Here is a 24,439-nt window from a genome sequence, read left to right on the forward strand (position 1 = left end):
CGGCTTCATATTTAACGGAAGTGACGTCGCGTAACCCTTCAGGTCGCGGCCTGGCGGGAGAGCTGAGGGTGACGCCGCTTGTGGCTGCCATTGGATGTTTGTTTGTTGATGCGCGAGCCTCTGCGCGTGTTTACTCGTCTCCTCTTGCGTTCGCGCGCGCATGTGTGCGCGTGTGTCTTTTTTGGGAGGTAATTGCTATGCTTAGCGTACAGTAGCGGCTGTCGAGAACCCCGGAGAGGATTTTTGGCTGCGTGTTTGGGAGGCGGTTCAACAATCAATCACCTTCATCACGGCCTAAACATCAACGTCGTCAGCATCATTGGCAGCATCACTGCCAGCATCGTCAGTGCCAGCAAGCAGCAGCATTACCCGCTTCAGCAGTCATAAGCATCAGCGTTATCAATCGCCATCAGCAGCACTATCATCAGTGGTACAGATAGTAGCGACATCGTGACCATCACCAGTGGCAGATCATCGGCAACACCAGCAGTTGTAGCACCGTACTTAAAAAATAAACACAATTGTCATCGCTGTTCTTCTGTACAACAATTTGCGACCTCCGGGAGAAAGGTGCTTTAAAAGTTTAAGCTATAATCAGCACCACCCCTGCAGGGAACAGCCGCCGCCATGAACGTGTCCAAGGCCGACTGCATGCTCTTCTCGGCCAACTCCAACCCCGCCTGCGTGGAGCTGGCCCGCAAGATAGCCGAGTGAGTAGACTCCCCACCCTGCCTGAGTGGCACCACCAGCCCGCACTCACCACCAGCCCGCACTCGCCACCAGCCCGCACTCACCACCAGCCCGCACTCACCACCAGCCCGCACTCACCACCAGCCCGCACTCACCTACAGCCCGCACTCACCTACAAACCCGCACTCACCACCAGCCCGCACTCACCACCAGCCCGCACTCACCTACAAACCCGCACTCACCACCAGCCCGCACTCGCCACCAGCCCGCACTCGCCACCAGCCCGCACTCACCACCAGCCCGCACTCGCCACCAGCCCGCACTCCCCACCCTGCCTGAATGGCACTCGCCACCAGCCCGCACTCGCCACCAGCCCGCACTCACCACCAGCCCGCACTCGCCACGTGGTGAGGTATGGTCCAAACAAAAACCCAGTGACCGACACGGTATGGTAAGCCAGCAGTGGATTGACAAAAGGCTGTGCATTTTTAAATGTAATTCGGTGGGTGGTGGGAGATGAGAGTTGTTGATTGTAGTGGCGATACAGGGCGAGCGAGTGAGTGGTGGACGTGTGCGTGAGACCAAAAGGAATGAATGGAGTCGTGGATCTACTACATTGGCAGTGTCGGTGTTGCTGTAGGTGGAAGAGGAGGCATAGTGTATGCCCAAGCAGCGTCTGTTTGGCCGGATTGAGGGGGTTAAACGGGTAAGATACGGGCTGGAGAAGAGGGTACGGGAGGCTGTGGAGCTGAGCGGACTTGCCAATGACTGGTATCAGCGGTGTTAAGACCGGCCTTTATGGAGGAGGATCATGAAGGACGCTACTGGGCCATAGTTGGAGGCAGTCGCCCTCCCAACAACGGAGAGCAGAGGAGCGACGCTCACAACAACGAGCGGTGGGCCGGGCGGTTAAAGTGCAGGAAGTATGCACAGTAGGGGGCACATCTTGCCAGTCATCTCAGTCAACCCGTAGCACCTGGGTCTGTCTCGTCACCTGTCAGCGAGCCTTCGACACTTAAGTGATAACCTCAAAGTTCACGTGGCCTGGCACAGGCGCTGTGGTAACGTCACCGTCACATCGTGGCGAATGGCGGGTATTGGTATTTGAGGTACCGTAGTGTAGTGGTGAGACTGGAGCTGGAAGTGTAGAGGATTAGGTGCACGCACTGAGGACATTGGTAGAGACGAAGGAGAAAGACGAGAAGACCGTGGTTGGTAGTTAACGTAGAAGAAGCCTATTTCAGATTAGGCGGCAGGGGGGTGGAGGAGTGAATGAGTGGTGTCGAGACGGGTTCAAGGGAGATGCCAGGAGGAGGTATAGTGAAAGAGACTGGGGGATTGATGGAGGAGCTATATAGCGTTGAAACTGGTGTTGAGGGGGGGGTGTTGATAAAGTAGTGGTGAGACTGGGTGATTGGTGGAGCAAGGTAGAGCGGTGGTGAGACATTGGGAGTTGGAGGAGCATGCGAGGAGTGGTGAGATTGGACTTGGAGGAGAATGGAAGTGCGGCACTTTCACTTTCCCCCCCCCCACCATCAGCAAATCGTACTGGCCACGACCCGCAAGGTGTATGTATGTATGTTCGTTGACCTTCTTTGGCACCACACGTAGCCAACCGTGCTAATCGGAGGTGCCGGGGGGGGAAGCCTTCCATCGAGCAGTTGGATTTACATCTACACGAGAAATAAAAAAGCCCGAGGGATCTACAAGGGTGGGTTATTCGGTGATGTGCCTTTGTGAATCAAGAGCTGTGGCGCATAGCGCCACTGGGCTAAAAGGTATTCAGACTTGATTTGAAGCTTTCGTGACTGCAGGGATTACTCTTTGGTTTTTTCGGTAAAGTCACGTCTAAATAAGAAATAATAAAATAACATAATAGCGTAGGACGTTTCGGTTGCAACACAAGCAGCCATCATCAGGTACAGAAGAGCTAAATTATGAGAGAGGAGAGACACATAACCTCAGATGTATATACAGACACCCAAGTAGGGGGAACGACACAGATACAAGAGGGGACACAGAGAGAGAAGTATACCAGACAAACAGGGTTTAGCAAAATTTTTGGAAACCATGTAAAGCAACACAGACGGTCGGTCAAAACACAATTAACGCATAGTCCGGTTGATCACGCTATTTCAAAAGATTGAAATGTGTTAATTGTGTTTTGACCGACCGTCTGTGTTGCTTTACATGGTTTCCAAAAATTTTGCTAAACCCTGTTTGTCTGGTATGCTTCTATCTCTGTGTCCCCTGCTGTATCTGTGTCAGTTCCCCCTACTTGGGTGTCTGTATATACATCTGAGGTTATGTGTCTCCCCTCTCTCATAATTTAGCTCTTCTGTACCTGATGATGGCTGCTTCTGTTGCAACCGAAACGTCGCACGCTATTATGTTATTTTATTATTTCTTATTTATACGTGACTTTACCGAAAAAACCAAAGACTAAAAGGTATTCGTGTGGAAAATAACGCCTGCTTCACTGGGGAGACCAGCAGCAGGCAGCCTTTGCCTGGGGTCGTTAACGCTTGTTTATTTATGGAAGGAGTGTCCGATTCTTTGGAAACACGTGATTGGAGTTTTATTACAGACGAACTCGTGACCGAGATAGGCCTGCCTCGATGCGTCCAGTTGTCAAGTTTTGTGATTCAATCGATGGAACGGGTTCCCAGAGCTGTCCTAGATTGAAGTGCTTAGCTCCTGCCAGAGTGGTAAAGCTACCTACTGTGATTTGTAGAAACACAAAGTTCAGCTAGGTCAACATACATCACCTGTTTTTTGAGAAAAGCATATGTGACTAAATAACAGCAACAACAAGTGACTTTGCTGAAATAAAAAAAAGTACTAGTCTAGAACAGATATTTTGGATATTCTTAGTTCTTTCGGTAAAGTCACGTTGAAGGGAAACAAGAACTAAGAATATGAATTACTGCAGTCACGAAAGCTTTAAATCAATAGATATTTTGGAGTTTGATATTCATGGGGAGTGTGTGTACATAAGCAGCACGAGATTGGGGTATCACATGACTTCTCCATCCAAACTCTGCATTGAAATTCCGAGTTATGAATGTAATTATTAAAAATAAATGGCCACTGCTATTGACTCCCCTTGTCTGATATCTGTCAGTCGTTACAAAGTTTGTGCAAAATGTTGAAGAGAATAAACGTGTTTTGCTTACTTTAATTTCAGACGTCTGAGCACTGATCTGGGAAAAGCTCAGGTCTACCAGGAGCCAAACAGAGGTGGTGATACCATGCCATTCATTATACCGCCTGCATTCATATAATGTTCAGGTTTTTTTTTTATGTAAAGGTGTTTTTCGTATAATCATCTTTTGTAATGCATTGCCATCCTTAATGCTGTTGTGTTACAGAGACAAGAGTGCATATCCAGCAGTCCGTGCGAGGAAAGGATGTATTCATTATTCAGACGTGCCCAAGGTAACAAGTATATCTAGATATTGATTATATAACCTCGCCCGCAAGGCAATCAGAACCTTTATGCATTGCAAGATTTTTTTGACCTCATTTTTTTCCATGACAAATAGTATGCTTTTGGTTGTGTTCTGTTAATGGAACTCACTGCTGCTTCGTAAATGTTCATGATGATGATTTACCATTTAACTGAAATATAATGATAGGTTTGTCAGTGGTATATTTTCAAAAACGCTTTAACACTCTTTCATTGTGATGTTTATGTAGATTTTTTGGCACCTCTTCTCTGTTTTGTTATCCCAAGGGATGTGAACACAGCGGTGATGGAGTTGCTGATCATGACGTATGCGTGCAAGACATCGGCAGCGCGCAACATTATTGGCGTAGTGCCCTACTTCCCTTACAGCAAGCATTCCAAAATGCGCAAACGCGGCTCCATAGTCTGCAAGCTGCTCGCATCCATGCTGTGCAAAGCAGGTTAGAGCTGGAGAATAATTGACTGATCAAAGTAACACTTGGCACAACCACCGATTATTGTGCAATTATCGTTCTACAGAGCACAGTTATTATTGTGCTTTTACTTGATGACTTATTTTGTAATTAAAGCCACATTTCGTTCCAGGCATGACACATCTGATCACAATGGACTTGCATCAGAAAGAGATACAAGGCTTCTTTAACATCCCAGTGGATAACCTGAGGGCATCACCTTTTCTGATTCAGTACATACAAGATGAGGTACGACCAACGATTCTTTAATTGTAACTATGCTGCAGCATTAATTTTAACCTTTGCAACCAGGTAGCAGCTCCTTGAAATTAGAAATCTAGCTTTCAAGTTTGTAAATACAACAAAATAATTTATAAATTTAAAAAATGCGTGGAAATGGAAAGTCATTTGAAAACATACAGAGTTAAGAATAATATACAACTAATCTTCAAATATACAGAACATGATGAAGTAATATTTTTGAATGTATTATTTGTACTAATTTTTTTTATCAATTACTCATGCCTGTTGTAGATTCCAGACTACAGAAATGCTGTCATTGTGGCAAAGTCACCTTCTTCTGCCAAAAGGTCAGCTGCCTTTTTTGGGATTCTTTCAGACTCTGTTCCTAGTGTTTGTGCTCGTACAGATAACTCGTGTTATTCGTGGTCAGATTGATCAGAGTTGAAGATTAGCAATACATAACATATCTCGATGTCTCCTGGTTTAATTATGAGCTCATTGAGATTCATTGACCGATGCACACATGACTCCAAATGTGTTGGCAAATGAACCAATTACCTTGAGACACAAGAAAAACAGATGAGTCATTGCGGGGAAATATGGTCAAACAACTGACAACTTTTAAGGTGTGGAGAGGCCTTCATCCAGCAGTGGATTTATAGAGGGCTGTCCATGATAATTATCAGACAAATAATATTCTAATATCCTAATTTACATACATGCAAGTTTACTAAATCCCCCCACCTCTGCCCACGCAGCAATATAAATGGGGTTCACCACAGTCAATTGGTAGGTTGCGTGTGGTGGGGTAAAGTTTGGGTAGTTCCACCTCTTCCAAGATGTGTGACTAGGGTGGAAGAGTAGACAACCAAGAGGTCCATCTAGTGGAGGGCTTTCTGCCAGCAGTGGCGTGAGAAAGCAACTGCAGCGATGCATCTTTGCCTATATATACAGATACAGACACAATTTAAGCCGAGAGGATGGGTACAAATTCGGAAATCATTTGAAGGACGTCCCCAACCACTTTGAGTCATAACTGGTTGTGATGTTTCTTTCTTGTCACCTTCCGTGTCTTTCTTGGAACTTGTCGTACCTCACCATGGTGCTCTCTGACCACAGGGTACTTATGCCCCGCCCACTTCGTTCTGATACCAGGACGCTTGTGCCACGCCCATTTTTTAAACCTTTAAAATAACTTTGCTTCAGTGGCCTTCCCCCCTTTTTCTCCTGATGACGATCGCTTGTGTTGTGATCAAAACGTCGTAGTTTTTATTTTTTCTATCTACGTGACTTTACAGAAAGAACTAAAGAATAAGCATCTTTTCCTTTTTCAGAATCAGCTATAAAGCTCTTTTACATATGTCCAGTAGGGGTGGGTAAGAACATTACAACAATACAAAAACGTGATGGGAGTAAAAAGTACAATAATGGTAAACAATCACCCAAGCACTTACAAATTAAACTAAACCGTCCCCATCCTACCAGTCCAAAGTCCAATGGGGTATTAACTTATTTTTCAGAAGCGACATGGCCACAAACGATATCTCAACAAAAGCAGAATCATTTGGGCATTTACAGCAGCACAATAATCTAAATCTCAAAGCATGTTTTATAAATCTGGAGGGGAAAAAAACCAGAGGACCCGGATAATCAAGAGCTGCCTGTCCCACGCACATCAACTTGGGGTAGGCAGTGTGTGTTGGGTCGGATGTTTAAACGGCCGTGTGTGTACCTGGCGAGGCAGGGCTCAGTCGTTTGCAGAGCGGCTGCGTCTCGCCATGGCCGTGATCCACGGGGAGGCGCAGGATGCCGAGTCAGACATGGACGACGGGCGGCACTCGCCACCGCCCATTGTCATGAAGAACTCGAGCTCCGCCATCCACCCCGTCCTGGAGCTTCCGCGTAAGGCACTTGCAACGCAGTGGTGGCGGCGGCGGCAGCAGTGGCGGCGAGTGAACACCGGCCGCTAACGAACACTGCTAATGGAGAACGAGGAGGCGCGCGCGCGTGTGTGTTCATTTGCATTTTTTTAATTTCTAACATGCAACCGTTTTAAAAAAAAAATGATGTGCCATTAACGATGACAGTTTTGTTGCTGACTTTCCTTTCGCGTAAGGTGGGATTGTTGCAAGTAAAACTCCGGAATGTTCGACAATTTTAAAACAAATGTAAAAGCCTACAACTTCGTGCGTCCATCCCGAAGGAAGGACATCTACTCACATTTTTGCTGTGTCCGTATGTCAGGAAAACCGTCAAGTTCATACCCAGGACTAGAGCTGCCAAGTACGCCCATTTGTTTGCCTGCCCCGCATTCATTGAAGCCTTTTTGTTGCACCGAGATCAACACATGGAGAAAACGCTGATACTTTTACAATGGGCTCTTTTATTTTTTCCTATCTTCCAGAAATTTGAATTGATTTATTGGTGGAAAGGTGTGGGGGGAAAAACTGTGTGGCATGTAGAGTTTGCTATACTTGCATTGTGGTTGTGGTTTACGACTGGTTACCATTTACATCATTCAAATAATTGCCATTCCTTTAAATCACTTGGACCCTTAATTTTCTTCCTGCATGGCTTGCAATTGGACGTTTTGCAAACAAATCTGAGCTTGAATTGCATATATTGTAAGAGAGTTTTGCCTCATTCAGAAATTATGATTGTCTTTCTGCAAATCACAATTAAATATACAATATAAAAGCAAAGGGCAGTTGTCAAAACCCACACTTCATTGTTGCAGACAACATTTTAGAATGCGCTCATTGTCATAGAGAACCGTACCATGCTGGCTAAACCAGACATGAACTCAATTCAGTATACTTTAAGTAAAGTATTTGATTTTTGGTAATGTTAAACTTTGCAGTTTTATTTTTAAAAACTGGAAGAATTAAATATATATTTTTATGTGGTTCAACACAAGGCATATGTTACATTATTGTTGCATCCTTTTTATTTTTGGAAATCTGGTTTAATGCTGAAAGCATGCTCATTTGCATTTACCGTCTCCACAAAATTCCATTCAGGATTTCGGTACTGAGTGCATGTACAGCTCGCAGCAAATGCGCGATGATTTGAGCTAGTTTCCCTGCACTTGAACGTTCGCATTCTGTAGAAACTTGAGTATTCCATTATCCCATGATGACATAGTGCAGGTTTTGCCAACGCCTTGCCTGTGTGTTCCATGATTATTGGTCGACTGGATAAGCATGGCGCAAACTTTCTCCAAAGTGTGAGTGCTCTGTTCCAATGCCACATAGGGGTGGGGCCATGTGCAAAGACACCTGACTGTCCGTAAGAAAAAAACACTTTAATTGGCGCAATCCCAACTCTATTCAAGTATGCTACGATTATTATGAACTAAATTTACTGAAAATTGAGCGTTCCTTGCTCTTGTGTTCTTTGTATAAAAGTACTGAGGCAGATTAATAGTTCAATAAATAAAAGATAGGGGTTTTTTTGTACACATCCAAGTTAATTTAATGTCAGCACAATGGACCCACTCCTGTAATGGATGTGATCTCTCACAATGCAGAAACTGCACTGCTTACCTGGTGTAATGATTTAATGTAAGTTAAAATGGTTGCCAGTGCCTTTTTCCATGTCTCTTGGATGCGACAGTTATTGTGATAGTTGCATGGAGTTTGTAGACACCCACTGGGACTTCTGTCCAAAGTCCTGCGTTAATGCCATCTGCCCAATACATTTTCCGCAGTAATGATGCCCAAGGAGAAGCCACCCATTACGGTTGTGGGAGATGTTGGTGGAAGAATTGCAATTATTGTGGTAAGTGCCATGCAGTGAACGTTTAACAAACCTGCGTATGTCATTGTTCGTACGTGCATCGAATGCTTAGGCATACCTGAATGCAGTTTTGGCCCGATGCTTTCCCGTGTTTTCTAAACACTTAGACGTTAAGCAAGTAGTTGCCTTCAACACTACCTGCTCGAATGCCATTCAGCTTTTGGTCAACTTTGTAGTTGAAGCAATAAAGGCAATATGTTGTATTGCGCCACCTGAGCACAACTTGCTGTACTGCAGATTCCATGTAATTCGTTTTACTTTTACTCCCAGCAAAGTAATGCAGCTGCATTCCATCTCACTATTTTGGCAGGACGACATCATTGATGATGTGCACAGCTTCGTGATGGCTGCCGAGACCCTGAAGGAACGGGGTGCCTACAAGATCTACGTAATGGCCACTCACGGCCTGCTCTCGTCGGACGCTCCTCGGCTCATTGAAGAATCTCCCATTCACGAGGTCCTCACTGCATACAGGCTGCACTTGGCGGGGCGGCGGGGTAGCTCACAGCCGGCCCAAGTTGAACCAAACTGCTGTTACTTAACCGGCAACTTTAAATCCGTTCATGGGTTTACCCCACCATATCTTTCCACTCTTGTATCCTAATGTTCTTTCTCGCCCTTTACGTCCTCCTTACTCTTTGCCGTCTCTCTCTGTTCCTCCTCCTCCTTGTGCTCAATCTACGCTGTCTCTCTCCTCGCCCCCCTTCACTGGAACAAATTTTGCCCCCCCCCCCTCACTAGTTTCCGCTCCTCACTCAAAACTCGCTTATTTCCCCAAGCTCACCCCACGACCCCCCTTAATCTCCCTCTCGTAACCACCACCGTTACTGTTCCCTCTTCATATTCTCATTCAATCACTCATTAACCCCATTCATTCAATCCCTTCGTCATCATTTACTGTCGTGAATTTCGCTTGCACGGAATTCACGCATCACAGATTTTCCTCCATTGCTTCCTCTCATCTGTTTCATTCGCATAATCCCCATTACATTCGTACGTACCGTTGTTAATTCTTGGTAAAGCGCCTTAGTGAAGGAGCTGTATAAATTCTGATAAGATAAGAGCCACTGCTGCGTGAAAGCCTTGCAATTCGGTCACAGAGCACTTCAAGCCTGAAGCAGCTGCTGCCAGTGTGCAGGAAGTGACAAAGAGGAATGAGGCCATGCTGATGATCTCAAATTAATTAACTTGGCATGATAATTATTTGGGATATGTGGAATTTTAACCCTTGTTGTCTGCGGTAATAGCTATTGTATGTCTTTTTTCATTTCCCCCATGTGAGGAAAAAGGTACTCAATGCTCGTGTGGAGTGCCACCGAACTTTGTAATTCAAAGCCAACACTTTATGTAATTGATGACAAAATATACTGCAAAATATCTATCAACAGAATGTGTGTTGTCGAGAAACAGATTTAACAATACACCTCCGATCATCACGGTTGGCTACGTATGGTACGAAAAAAGTTCAACATCCACAAATATGTGCTCACAAACAGCAGGAAGGCACAACTGAAATCATGTCTTGCATGCATGTCATGTGACCACAACACTTTGTCTAAACCACCAGATATAGAGCTAAATGCGTGGCCGTATTATTGCTTAGGTAACAAACTCAAAGAGTTGAAACATATGGCCATCTCAGCAAACTGAGCACACGTTTGTGTTGGTAACTCCACGTAGTAACTTTGTAGCGTACGTGTGTGCATTGCTTTATACTCATGAGGTTGATGCTAATGGAATGTGTTAATGCACAGGTGGTGGTGACCAACACCATCCCACACGAGGTGCAAAAGCTGCAGTGCCACAAGATCAAAACGGTGGATATCAGCATGATCGTGTCCGAGGCCATCCGTCGCATCCACAACGGCGAGTCCATGTCCTACCTCTTCCGCAACATTGGCGTCGATGACTAGGCGCACCGCGGTGGAGCGACCTGCTGGGCCTATATCCACCTGCCTTGAATGCTTGCAATGCCATTGAAGTTGCATCATGCCCTCTGGGAGATGGCTGAATGGGTGATCATTTCTGTGGTTTGTGCCTGGTGGTCCCCAACTCAAGTGTGCGCTATTTTCCAAGGTTCTTCCTTTTATTTTCTAGTTTCCAGCATTCTTTTGCTGCCTTGATTTGTAAACCCAATGCTGTAGGTTCCATGTGTGCACAGCATTTAATGCTGCTTTTCACGTTTTGGCAGATCAATCACCACAGTTCTCTCCTTCCTCCGGATTGGGACAGCAGGGCATACAATAAACCCTGGGAGCATCTTGTTCACCAAAGCTTAGCAGTCTTGAGAACACTTCATGTCCAATACACCTGCTACAACTTAAAAGTTGCTTGTCTTGTATGTAGAAGTGGAGTTTTTTTATCTGTGATAATCTGGTGGACCATAAAGGCTGGCAGGGTGCACGTAATTTATGCCATTACATTTTGGCCATGGGAATATTAAATTAGATAAAAATGTACTCTTAACAGAAATGGCCTACTAGTTTGTCACAGACGTTTTTATTTTGCAAGTGGAGATTCTGAATATTGTATAGTTTTGACAAGAAGATAAATTAACAAAACCCTGTTTTACAACTCAGCACTTGTGGGCATTATAAGGAAAAGTTTGATACAATTACGAATTCCTCACCTTATTGCAATTGTGTTCACATGGTAACATTGACGCTGGATAACATTCTTGTTGTAATGTATAAAGGATATCCACATTCCTGCTCCTTTTCTTTTACAGTTGAAATAATTTTCCACTTATCATATATGAACTGTAGGTGTCATTGCTTTTTCATGATTAAATATGTACAAAGCTCAGCATCACGTAGTATTGTTTATTTTATTAATTGAAATGTATGCAACAAGCATGTGAAAGTGTCTGTGATGTGATGTCAATAAAACATTTCCCCAAGCACGCCTGTGTATTTCTTCTTGAGATTTGTTCATTGAACAATATTGGAACTGTGAAATCTGCAAATGTTGGCTTAAACGTTGGGTGCCAGTTTATCCGAGTTGCCGGTCTTGGACAGCTTTCTCGATCCAATCCCCACCAGCTTCTCTCTGATCGTGCGTCTTTCAGTTTGGCACGAGCCCGTTTAAGTTGTCGATCATCAGCACTTTCCTATCGACACTGTGGCGGGGTCTTTTTAGTTCCATGGGCCAGGTAAAATGTTGGTACCATCGCTTAAGGAAGCCATCCACCTCTTCATGGAGCTATCATTTGTGGCCAGGTCGCTTCTGAAAAAGAGCTACATAGCTCAGTGGGCCTTACCTGGCAACATAGTTTAATTACCTTCCAGTGCAAATCTTGAAGCCCCCCCCCCGTGTCATGGTTTTTTTCTGCAATCATTTCCAAACGTTTAATGGACCTACTCAAGTTCACGTTTTCTCTGACCACCGTGACCTGGCACGTCACAATGCGAGCCTCGGACACGATGCTGGAGGAGGGTTTCGTTGAGGCCAGAGAGCCCAGGAATCTCGTCGCTCGTGAAACCCAACCCTGACCTCTCGACCCTTGGCCACGTGGCTGGGTGGCAGCAAGGCCGTATCGTTTTGTGCGGGGCGCTGCTGTAGTGACGGGAAAATAAACTATAGAAAGGGCGTCGGCTGTCAAGTATGTATTTAATTAATGCAAGTAGTAATATGGGAATAATGATGACGTGTTTTAAATGAAATCCGCGTTAAACTGGGCACTGCTGAGAAATACGCTTCCTAGCACGTTTCACTGCGGCGTAACGATACAGAAGCACCCGTCAAACCCAACCTCGACTAGATGAACGACACCAACAACAACAACAACGCAACGAGCACTTGTTAATAAACGTACAACATTTACATAAATAATGCGCACAAATCTGCAAGCTGAGTTTAAAAAAAAAATCCGATGCAAATGCGCGGCACTACTTCGCCCCCCCCACGACTCGGCGGAGCGCGACGTGGGGGCAGGGAGTGAGACAGCCGTTGCTAGGCGACGGAGGAAGCGCGTCCCGGGCTATGGAGGCTCCGTCTGGAGCAGCAGCAGCCGGCTCCACTCGCCTCTCATCATCATCCACTCGCCTCTCTCTCCTCATCATCCACTCGCCTCTCTCTCATCATCATCAACTCGCCTCTCTCTCCTCATCCACTCGCCTCTCTCTCATCATCCACTCGCCTCTCTCTCATCATCATCCACTCGCCTCTCTCTCCTCATCCACTCGCCTCTCTCTCCTCATCCACTCGCCTCTCTCTCATCATCCACTCGCCTCTCCTCATCCACTCGCCTCTCTCCTCCTCTCCTCATCCACTTGCCTCTCTCATCATCCTCTCGCCTCCTCCTCTCTCCACCGCCTAGACAATAGCGAACTACTCAAGCAAGTGGTCGCTCCGTTGGCGTCTTAAGTATCCGACCAAACGGACCGACTAATTGAGTTGAGCAAGCCAGTGATTAATTAAAGAGAGAGAGATAGGCTGACAGAGCGACTCTCTGACTGAAGAAAGACAAACTCGCAGACTGACAAAGACAGAGGGCAGACACGCTGGGAGACAGACAGCCGGGACACATGGCTTCCACTGTGAGCCTGGCTGAGCTCGCCGATCTGGCCGTGGGCTCCCCGCAGGCGGGATGCGTGGACTTCACTGCCCTCCACCGCCTGCTGCGGGCGCTGCTGGCCCAGCTGCACCTGCAGGAGGTGCGGGTGGGCGAGCCCCTGCTGCGTGTGCCGCCCCAAGACGGCGGCCCAACGCAGCAGCGGCAGCGGCGCGAGGGGAATCCCGCAGGTTCGACTCCACTCCCTGCACAGCCCAGCAGCAAGACCCCCGGGGCCCTGGAGGAGAGAGTCCACGGGCTGGAGAGGCGACTCGACGTGTTGGACGCGCTGCCTGACCTACCCGAGCTGCTGGATGGGTCCAAGCGAGGAGGAGGAGGTGGTGGCGGTGGGGGCATCGGAGGAGGTGGCATCGGTGGAAGTGGAGGCGGGCGCCCAGGGCCCGTGAGGGACATGTGGCAGCTGCTGCAGATCAACAAGCGTCTGGAGGCCAACGAGACGGCTGTGAGCAAGGTGTGGTGGACTCGGACCGTGCAGGTTGCAGCCGTTGTGCTGCTGTATTAGAGCCCCGGTGCGTTTTCGTGTTGTCACCGCGGTGTTGTTCTTCGCGGCACGGTGTCCGACGTTTCGCTCCACGTGCTGTGCCCTTCTAAATCAGAACATCGGAAAGGGTTTTATTCGCCATGAAAGTTCGCACAGACAAGGAATTTACTTTGGCAGGAAGGTGCATACATTCAACATATAGGAATCTTGAATAAGTGGTATGCAAGTCTAACTATACTAAAGGTACAAAGTCTAACTCACACTAAGGGGCTAAAGTATGTAAAATTTGTTAATCAATATTGAATATAAAGTAGCTATAAGATACAATCTAAAAATACAAAATATACAAATAGGGTAACATAGTGTAAATATGGCAAGGTGTCATTTTGTAGATAAAATGTTAAAGTCAGTGTAAGCCCTTGGCCTTGTTGAAGAGGTCAGCAGCGGTTGGGAAGAAACTGTTTTTGTGGCGTGAGGTTTTGGTTCTGATGGACCGCAGCCTTCTGCCGGAGGGGAGTAGCTGGAACAGAGAGTGTCCAGGGTGGGAGGAATCGGCCACAATCTTCCTCGCTCGCCTCATGGTCCTTGTCGTGTGTAGGTCCTCGAGGGTTGGTAGATTGCAGGCAATCACCTTCTCGGCAGTGTGGATGATACGCTGCAGTCTGCTCTTGGCAGTGGCAGCAGCGTACCAGATGGTTATGGAGGTGAGGATGGATTCAATGATTGCTGTATAGAAGTGCACCATCATTGTCTTTGGCAGGTTGAATTTCTTCAGCTGGAAGTACATCCTCTGTTGAGCTCTCTTGGATGTTCAGTTCCCACTTGAAGTCCCGGGAGAGAATAGTGCCCAGGAAGCAGAAGGACTCCACAGTTTTGGCTGGGGAGTCGCACAGGGTGATGGGGGTGAGTGGGGCTGTATTTTTCCTGAAGGCCACAACCATCTCAACTGTCTTTAGAGCATTTAGCTCTAAGTTGTTCTGGCTGCACCAGGGCACCAGGTTGTCAGCTTCCCACCTATAGTCAGACTCAAATGCGAGTAGCTGACAGGGTATGGGATCCCTGCGTGGGGCCGAACTGATGGAGCGTGATGCGCTGGACCTTGCTGTAGTGCGGTAGTGTAATGACACCACTCGTGTTAGACAAGATGTACACCATCCCTCGCTGTGTTCACAGCCAGTGCTGCAGATGCCTTGACCCGCCGCCCGTTGGCGAGACTGTCGCAGGCAGGGTTGGTGGAGACGAGATGTGATATGCAAGGTGCTTTGAGATGATGAGGCGTGTACAACTGCAAATCCTTGTCCTTACCTTGATGGCCAACCTGTCCAGGTGTGCTGGACCTCACAGTGGGACGTTGATGGCCACTTGTCTTTTAATACTGGCCGTGTCAAACAAGATGATTCCTTGCAAAACGTTTCTATTTGGTATATGACATCTTGACACCTGCTTTATTGCCAGAAAGGGTCAAACCTTTTTTTTTTTCCAGAACGAGAGTTGTCGACGTTTTGCCGCAGAAGGTTTATGGCCATCGGCTTCGTTGACTCTGATCACAATCACAACCTTTAATACCCATTGTGTTGGTGACCTCAGTCAGGTGACTAGCTTTACCACAGCAAAGCTACACTTTGTGTTGTTTATTTGGTTGGACTATAATCAACTCTCTGCACAGTATCGTTATGTCTCCTAACTTGTAACAACATCTTGAAATGTGGTCATATGCTTTAGAGATTAAAGTTGTATTGTATACAGCTGCCAGTCACAGCCCTGCGCCTAACCGGTTCAGCTGCTGAGACAGTTTTAAATTACAGCATCTGTCTTGACCCATTCAGCTTCAACTGGATTAGTATCGCTACACATTAAGGTAAGACCAGCTCTCTAATAGTCTGCCAATAAGTGGCTGAGCTGGTCTAGGGTTAAGATGTTGTCCATGCAGGCGCTAACCTAAGGGTGTCTAGAGAAATCGACAGCCGCAAGTGGCTTCAGTTACTTGACATCAGAGAGGACCCAAGTAAAGCATTCGCCTGTCTATTTTTTTCTTGTACTTTTAAACCACCGCTAATATTATATATAAGGCATTTGATGATAGGGTTCTACGGTGGCTGGGACCTTTTGTAATTCCAAAACTGAATCGGTCCAGAGAATTCAGATTGAGAGGTGGCTGAAATAAAAGCAACCTGGATTGAATATCAGTGGTAAATTTAATGGTAAACTTATATCTTTCGCGGTTATCCAAGGGCTAAGATCCTTTCCAGGGAAAGAGAATTACACAACATTAGTCGCAGTGCTGTTGCTTCATTGATGCAATTGAGTTGGGGGTGGTTGTGGACCGGTTGTAGCTGCTTGAGACACTGCATCAGGTATGGTCACCATGACAAATGTAAATCCTACCACTCATTATATATTTATTGATACTTCAGTAACTGCTTTGTAGCCACCACGAATCACTTCCCTTACTGTATCCCCAAATCAGTATTGTTAAACTAACAAAAATAATAAAATGTGTCACTTATACTGCCAGTAGATAACAGAAAAATTCTTCTTACCTATATATTTTTGTATGATTGACAGCAGTCAGATGCTTTTATTTAGCTGCTGTTGGTCAATGGTTGGAACCATAAACAATTCTTGGTAAGAGCCATAGAATGTAGCCCTCTGCGTACTTAACCAGGAGTGCACTCTTCACGCTAAAGAGCATGTCATTCACAAGGGGGTCACGGGGTTCACGTGCCACCCGATGTATAAAGGGTGCCTATCACAGTACAATTTACGGCGAGTGTTATTTCAATGTGAAAATAATTGATCCTGAAAATGTATTTTAATCGAAGTGAATAGTTTTTTTTTAAAGAAAAAATAACGCACATTTTCTACAGTGCGATCTATATATGTGTGTATGTTCGCAGTGTACGTAGCCAACGGTGCTGTAGACCACCCCTCTGATTCTAAATGACGCACGAGAAGTTAGTGACCTCGACGGTGCTTGTCATTGGACGCTTTGTTGGACAAAGCGTATCAGGAGAGGGTTAAAATTAGTTAATAAGTGGAGTGAGACTGGTTGGGAGACGTGTAGAGGCTTTCAATTAAAATGCTGTTTTCTCTATCAGTCCTCCCCATTACGCATGTCATGTATGTTGAACTTCTTTCGCACCGTACGTAACCAACCGTGCTCATCGGAGGTGCGGGGGAAGGGTAACAAACGAAACGTAAAAATCAGTTCTAAAGAAATGAGTTTTAAATGCAGATGTTTAAAAACTCATTTCTTCCCAACTGCTTTTTGTGTTTAGTTTACCCAAGTGTTGAATCTACAAATGGATTATCCTGTGCGACTTCACATTCAAATTCGTGAGCAGTCTCATTTATTTGCTTTGTTCTTTAGGTGCTTTTCTTGTCAGAAATATTTGCTCACGGACTTACAAGTCAGAACTTGCGGCCCTGCTTTTTGATGCATTAATGGTTTAACTGAACCTGTCCAACCTTGTTTTGTAAACAGCTTTTGATGTGGAAACACGTTCATGAAATTGCATTAGTAAATAACAGTTGAGCTTAGAAATGTGTTACTTTAAGTGCGTCACCAGCAGGGAGATCAACGTAATTTATCCACGCGACAGTATTTCAAAAAGTTTCAAATATTTAAAACTTTTAATCATTATCCGTCAATAACAATGACTCTGTAGATCATTGTGAAATCAAAACTTGGACGCTTTTTGCCTGCAAACACAATGTGTGCCAAACACAAAACTTCCAAATAAGACATGCCAAAATAAATACTCTATGTAGATATTATAAGCTGCAAATGAAGTCTGACCCGACTAGTTTGATGTGCATGCTGAGTATATACGACATAAAGTGATATGAACAAAATGTCTCCCGTGTTTGTGCAACCAGGCAACAACATATTATTGGTTCTTTATAATACAAATATAAAACAATATTGTTTTATATTTTTATTATTTTGTTGTTTCCCTTCTACGTGACTTTACCGAAAGAACCAAGAATATGAATCCCTGCAGTCACGAAAGCTTTAAATCAGGCAACGACAATTGCACTACACTATACACTACTGTACTCGTGACTCAACCCCAGGAGACCCGGCCTATTCAAACCATCGCTTTGTTTGTCATTGTTGACTTTTTTTCAAGGTAGACAATTTAAATACCGCAAACCATGAAGTGCCGTGTTTACACTTTATAATCATTCTTTAAAGGGATTGAAACCGGATGAATATGACCCAATTTAAAAGTATTAATTTGAAGTCCATGGTTACACGAGACAATATACTAGAGAAATATTGAGGTTTTTTTGCTATATTTTGTTGCTGTAAACATGTTTGCTTTACTTTATTGTGAAATGAAAACTCACGTGAACACAGCATCAATGCCACCCGAAAAAGCACGAAACGACACCAGATGGCTTCGATTGTTCCGTTTCTGGTCACAGGCGATGTCCCTCTTGCAAGAGCTGCTGGATGACATTAACAGCCTCAAGTCAGCCAAAGAAGTTATGTTGGAGAACATCCGAAACCTGCGAGATCAGCAAGAATCAGTAAGTAATGTTATGGTAATAGGGTACTCCAGTAGGGCCCTTAATACTGATCAATACTTAATCGCAGTTTAACATATACCGGAACAACGTTGTTGATTCAGTGTAATCCGTATGCCATCCTTGAATATAGGCCTAACTTTTCGGATGTTATCACTCAACAATTGTATGGATTCGTGCATTTGTTTGGAAATTGTTGATACATATTTACGTGAAACCGTTATTTGTAATAATGTGAACCTTCCAACAAACAACCTTAAAAAATAAAGAGAGCATAATGCCTCTTTCATCTCGAACCGATATCTTACCCATTGTCATTTATATGCATTCATTAACCACCCCCCCTGGCGTTTGCACCCCAGGGGCTCACAAGTGACGTCGCATGTATTCCTCGATTTAAGAACGAAACAGGAGAATTTCTCCACAAATCTGGCTGTCGCCTGGTGAAGCTAGTTGTAATTACTGGCGAAACGTCGTACTCAGATTGTAAAGGTTGTGGATTTGCTCTCCAACACACCGGTGGTGCTGTACTAGTGACGCATAGGAACGTTCTGTTTACGTGACAAACCTTACTAATTGGCTGTGTCGGGTGGTGGCGGGTTTAACGACACATTTATGCGATTTAACCCAAAAAAAACCTCTTATGAACTATATCTTACCATAATGCTCTAATTCACACAGAGGGTATATGCGTTCATGGTTCTTGCCTTGTCACGTGTTGTAATGTGATATGGCGTTACATTCCACTTTGTTGGTGCCTCACCCCTGATTAAATCACGTACGATTAAATCACACTTTGAGCATTTTAATGAAAGCCTAATAATACGGTACGATAACCACTTACTCAGCCCTGCCCTTTCTTTACTCGATGGCACTGTTGGGCCAGCATGTTGACACAGTGTTGGTGCAGAAGTTCATAACCCTCCTGCTGCTGTCTATAAACGGTGTATAAAAAAAAATGTCCAGCACAATGTTTGCCTGGCTTCTGACATTGCTATGCCACAAGCCTTGCTTGGTTAGCAACGAATGTTTTAGTCATGGGGTTGGCAGGGTGGCTTGCCCAACTCTGTTTCACAGTTCACTAGACTCCCTCCTGCAGAGAACATTATGAATGACTATTCATCAAGCTGTCCACATCACACGTGCTCAGGCCACACGGTTATATTACGTTACGTATATGTTTAACAAAACAGACTCCAATGTAAACACCTAAAAAATCCTCCTGAACCACTGCACCGTGTGTATCTTACAAACGTTGTGCTTATTTTCACAGATAAATGCAAACGAATTAAAGGAGCGGATGGCTGCTGTGGAGGCTTACAAGACGAGGATAGATGAGCTTGATAGAAATTTGGTAATTGATTTTAGGAATTATATATATTTGTAATAAATGTCACATTGAATATTCACATATATAATAGCAACGTTATTCACATCATAAACTGTTCATAGCTGCCTTTTAAAAACCTTTAATTACTGTATATAAAATATCTGTCATCTTAGAAGGTACTACATGCATTACAATAAAGATATCGTTTAATGGCATGATCATTTTGTGTAAATTTAAAATCACATTGCCATTCGAAATACATTGCACATAACCATATACAATAATACTGTACAATTTAAACAGTTTTCCACAAAGACTGATTTGTACAATTACAGCGTGCTCGTTATTGAAAAATGACCTGTGGTAAAATGACGTTTCTATTTTTTTTAAGCACGCTCACATGGGCAACATAGACTTTGTTGAAGTGCGAGTTCAAGGCTACATCGTCACGCGTCTGTTTGCCGTGTCTGCCCGTAGAGAGAGCAACAAAACAAACTTGGCCTTCTGCCAAGCCCAGAGGAGTTCAGAAATTGCATCACGTACAAATTCCTCCAGGAGACCTTGATCCCAAAGGGTGGCACGTTACAGGAGGTGAGTGTAATTCTGCAGCAGAAATCAAAGACACGGCAGTTATTGACAATAATGATGATATTCAAACCACCAGATGCTTTGTTTTGTAATAAATAACGCGATGTAAATGACCACATGCAAAAGAAGGTGCTTAATTGTTATATAATTTAATTAATCATCATCAGCTGTGATCATCCACAGCTATTCATAATATAGGTTTATTGGGTTAGATCGTGTAAATATGAATGTGTCATTCAACCCGACATCACCCGACACAGCCAATTAGTAAGGTTTGTCACGTAAACAAAACATGCAAATTCGTTACTAGTACAGCACACCGGTGTGTTGGAGAGTAAACTCACACACATTTACAGTTCGAATACGAGGTTTCGCCAGTAATTACAACTAGCATCATCAGGCAACAGCCAGATTTGTGGAGAAATCCTCCTCTTTAGTTATTAACTAGAAGGATAGATGTGATGTCGTCGCTTGTGAGCCAATCAGGTGCGAAGGCCAGGGTGGAGGGTTCATGTATCCATGAGGACTGGATATTTGTGCTCAGGATAAATGAGCATGAACAAACGGCATATACAACAGCTTCATTACATAAGAACTTATAGAATTAAATTAGTAATTTGTACAACTTCACTATGTCAAATATGAGCAAAATAATGGTCACGTACTGCTACTTTATTATTATACAACGTTATTTGGTAAATGATACAACTTTACAATGTCACCTCCAGCATATTGCTGTGTGGGCATTGTCTCATTGATGTTCTGTCTACACATCGAAACACCCCAAGAGTAATCACCAGCAACTAGCGGTAAATGTGCACCATCTAAGGTGATATTAAAAAAAACAATCGTACAACATCTGTCCATTATTACAAAATATAATATCACAGTGACACGCATTGAATGCCCATCTAAATTAAAGGCAAATAAAAGCAATGCAAATACAGCGTTTTATGTGTGTTATCAGAATTTTCAAGTAATCAATGCCTGCATTATGGGACCTCCTTTGCTAGTATCAAAATAGGCATCTTTCTCTTGACCCTAGTCTCAAACGGTGTTAGACCAGAGGACGCCAAAAGGCGAACAGCACAAAGACAATGCCACTATCATTGTCTTTTATCTCTCAAGAAAGCTGTCTCTGGTGTGGACCAATCAGTTTCAAAGACAATGCATATACTGTCAGAGTATGTTTTTTGTTTGTATTTTCACCACAAGTATATGTGGTTAATGCAGACATGATTCCTTGCAAAAAGGTTTCAGTTTGGTGTTTTAACATCTTAACACAACTGTTTTATTGCCAGAAAGGGGAAAACATATTCTTATAATCAATGCCTGGTTTATATTTATAAATACCAATGATCTGCAAAATGGCGAGTGAATGTTTGCACCCATTACATTGCTCTGATGATAGGAGCTTGGAGAGGCCTTCATCCAGCAGTGGATTGACCGTGGATGATGATGATGATGATGAATATTTGCATTATAATCAAGGCCACGACAATCATAAAAAAATCAATTAGCGTAAAATGCATGGCTATTTCACGTCATATTTGCACAGCTTTAATGATTCCCTCTTTGCGCGTGGCTCGAGAGATGCCGTCAAGACTTCTGAGCGTGTCTGTGCCTATGCTGATTTAATGAACCCCTGCAGGCGCATGCCACTGAGATTCAACCGCAGCACAAAGAGGCGGCGCAGGCTCTCAGGGTGATTGGGCAGCTTCCCAGGCTCCACGGGGCTCTGGAGATCCGCGTGGAGGCCCTGGAGGCTGATTTGCAATCAGTCCCCAACAAGAGTGAGATGGAGGCGTTGAAGCGGCAATTGGAAGACCTCGGTAATCTTCATTTCATATGGCCTTTGAAGAGGGATTATTAGAGATGCAATTGTAAGTGATTTGGTAATTCAGTGGCTCTGTCTGCGAGCCATTTGAATTTGGGGCAGCGTGAAGTTACATGGTCGATGGTCTGGAGCTCGTAGATACATTCGCACACAGGAGAGTCTTTGATTTTCCGCTTTGCACTTAGATATCCGCATCTCCCATGGTTTTTTTGCGGAACCGTTTTAAGCGCTGTCCATTGGCAGCAGGTAATGATCTGGCTTCAATGAGATGTAGGTGCCGAAAACCATTTAGATTTCTGACGTTCACGTATATGATGGCCAGACCATGACTGTTTTTTTTTTGCATTGCGAAAAAATAATTTATTCACTGTAAAGCATATCGATGCGACCTTTTTGTCAGTATCCAAAAATGATGAAAAATAAGCATAGGTTTTTACCCTCTCCGAAAATAAAACAGGTGTTAAGATGTTCAAACACCACATAGAAACCTTTTGCAAGACATCAAGTCTGCATTAACCACACATAGTTGTGGTAAAACATGCAAACAAACATGCTAGGATAATATATACTGTAACACATTGACACAATTAAACTTCTGTTGATTGCATCTACGCAATCAACAGAACGATTTTAGCAAAAGCCTGCTAAATCGTTCTCAAAAATACTTTGGTATGATGCACTATTCCTCTTCACTGCAGCCCTAAATTATGTGCAACAAATCTACCTATTACCTGAGCCTTTATGTGGAGAAGGGGAGTGACGCAGAAGCAGTATTACATGAATTCGTTATCCACGTGTATCTGCTCATTTGCATTCGATAAATGGGTAAATTGTGCAGGTAAGTGGGGCTAATAGGATCAGCCACGAGCAGCTTCTCACATCAGGGCAGGCTAAGAGGAGTTTCCACTGTATTCTTATTCTTATTTCTGCACAGTTTCCCTCACCTCTCTGTTTGATGTTAGGTTAACAAAAAAACGAAACATTTGACCAGGCCCCACAACTGGCATATCCACAAATGTAATGGTCAGAACTGGTGTGTGATACCGCCTAAATTGTGCAGCTTCAAAAAACATCCCAGACAACCTCCTGCAGCAGCTGAAGGCTCTGGCAGAGGACCTCGGCAAACTGAACGGAGAAAAGGCAAAGGTAATACATACCACCGTTACTATCATCCACAATGTTCTTGTTATGCTGTTAACTGAAATGCTGCCGTGTATAACGATTATTAATCGATTAAATATTCAACTGTTAAACGACAAGGTATACTGCATTAAATGTGTGCATAGAAGGCAGAGTCATTGCTTTCAACAATGCTTTAACTGTCACCTTCTGAGGACCTGCATTTTAGTGAGATGCGTTATGCTATTGGATACATGTTCAACATAAATTTAACTTGCTTTGCTAAAACACGTGGGATGATGCAAGCGGGTGACTATATTATCTGCATGAAAGATATCTGTCTGGAAATAAAATCAAAGCAGTGCACCTCCACACAGACGTATGGAGTGTAATGACTGCATTGAAGTCTAAATCTGAACAATACTTGTTAAAATGTTTTTTGCTGGCACAGCATATCAATGATCCAGTCTTGTATATTTGATTACACACTGTCATTGTCTGTTCGGAAAGCCTTTGTTTGGCTGATTAGCTCCCTGAACCCAAGGTATTTCACCGAATGCTGATCTTTTGTGCAGACTGCAATGTTTGGAGGCTTCCCACAACAGCACAGTTTGTGGCACAGCCTACAAAATGTTGGTACCATCACTTTTAGTTTTGAGTTCTAACAAGACCAATCTCACCAGTTCTAACAAGACCAATCTCACCAGTTCTAACAAGACCAATCTCACCTGTTATAACAAGACCAATCTCACCAGTTCTAACAAGACCAATCTCACCAGTTCTAACAAGACCAATCTCACCAGTTCTAACAATACCAATCTCACCAGTTCTAACAAGACCAATCTCACCAGTTCTAACAAGACCAATCTCACCAGTTCTAACAAGACCAATCTCACCTGTTATAACAAGACCAATCTCACCAGTTCTAACAAGACCAATCTCACCAGTTCTAACAAGACCAATCTCACCTCCGATGAGCACGGTTGGCTACGTACGGTGCAAAAGCAGTTCAACATACATACCAAACAAATGGCTTTTAAGGATGCTAATGGATCGCCATAATGGTCTTCTCAAGCCACTTAGACCACAATACAGCATTGCAAGTCGATTGAACATCCTTGTCCATTAAGGGTGGAATGATAAAAGTATGCAAATATGAGCAATGATCTGCATTGGCAGCCCTTAGCCAATGATGATTATTAGACTTCTCGTTTACGCAGGCACTTCCACCGTACAGTATTTAAATCGGTGTGAAAATATCTTAATTGTATATAATTACTGTGTTTCAGAACATTATCATTATTTTTTCTTTTTAAAGCTTCCGTG

At 44.1% G+C, this 24,439-nt stretch overlaps 2 protein-coding genes and 1 long non-coding RNA gene across 8 annotated transcripts in view; 2 read left to right on the forward strand and 1 right to left on the reverse strand.

Moving 5' to 3' along the window:
• On the forward strand, positions 1–11,554 carry PRPSAP2 (phosphoribosyl pyrophosphate synthetase associated protein 2). 6 transcript variants are annotated; one of them, XM_032960998.2, is made up of 13 exons: positions 1–68; positions 613–710; positions 3,878–3,930; positions 4,062–4,128; positions 4,427–4,599; positions 4,745–4,860; positions 5,146–5,201; positions 6,599–6,756; positions 7,099–7,137; positions 8,564–8,634; positions 8,963–9,109; positions 10,407–10,518; positions 10,844–11,554. In XM_032960998.2, exons 2-13 carry the CDS (start codon positions 628–630, stop codon positions 10,897–10,899), a joined length of 1,131 nt encoding a protein of 376 aa, XP_032816889.1. In that variant the 5' UTR covers positions 1–68; positions 613–627; the 3' UTR covers positions 10,900–11,554. The 6 variants fall into 6 exon arrangements, with proteins under 6 accessions (XP_032816889.1, XP_032816888.1, XP_032816887.1 ...); XM_032960997.2 differs by having other exon boundaries at positions 10–188; XM_032960996.2 differs by having other exon boundaries at positions 10–710.
• LOC142929175 (uncharacterized) lies at positions 11,074–12,981 on the reverse strand. The gene is made up of 2 exons (XR_012945386.1): positions 12,900–12,981; positions 11,074–12,815 (listed from the first exon to the last, which is right to left on the reverse strand). It is a non-coding gene; the product is annotated as an uncharacterized LOC142929175 (long non-coding RNA).
• The window catches only part of C26H16orf96 (chromosome 26 C16orf96 homolog), a 26,261-nt gene continuing 14,635 nt past the window's right edge, over positions 12,814–24,439 (forward strand). Inside the window, exons 1-6 of the mRNA XM_032961003.2 lie at positions 12,814–13,676; positions 18,138–18,242; positions 19,513–19,593; positions 20,047–20,160; positions 21,809–21,989; positions 23,055–23,140. Coding sequence (XP_032816894.2) covers positions 13,179–13,676; positions 18,138–18,242; positions 19,513–19,593; positions 20,047–20,160; positions 21,809–21,989; positions 23,055–23,140 — 1,065 coding nt within the window. The 5' untranslated portion in view covers positions 12,814–13,178. The remainder of the gene's footprint in view (positions 13,677–18,137; positions 18,243–19,512; positions 19,594–20,046; positions 20,161–21,808; positions 21,990–23,054; positions 23,141–24,439) is intronic.

This window comes from Petromyzon marinus, chromosome 26, assembly GCF_048934315.1.
Source record: "Petromyzon marinus isolate PM22_M1 ecotype Great Lakes invasive population chromosome 26, UKy_Petmar_22M1.pri1.0, whole genome shotgun sequence".
Taxonomy (NCBI): domain Eukaryota; kingdom Metazoa; phylum Chordata; class Hyperoartia; order Petromyzontiformes; family Petromyzontidae; genus Petromyzon; species Petromyzon marinus.

What these genes read in the sequence shown, in the direction of transcription:
- PRPSAP2 (XM_032960998.2), top strand. Translation starts at nt 628, where the DNA reads ATGAACGTGTCCAAGGCCGACTGCATGCTCTTCTCGGCCAACTCCAAC. An exon ending in ATTATTCAGACGTGCCCAAG is followed by an intron (nt 4,129 to 4,426) that starts GTAACAAGTATA and finishes TGTTATCCCAAG; the next exon opens with GGATGTGAACACAGCGGTGA. An exon ending in CCCAGGACTAGAGCTGCCAA is followed by an intron (nt 7,138 to 8,563) that starts GTACGCCCATTT and finishes CATTTTCCGCAG; the next exon opens with TAATGATGCCCAAGGAGAAG.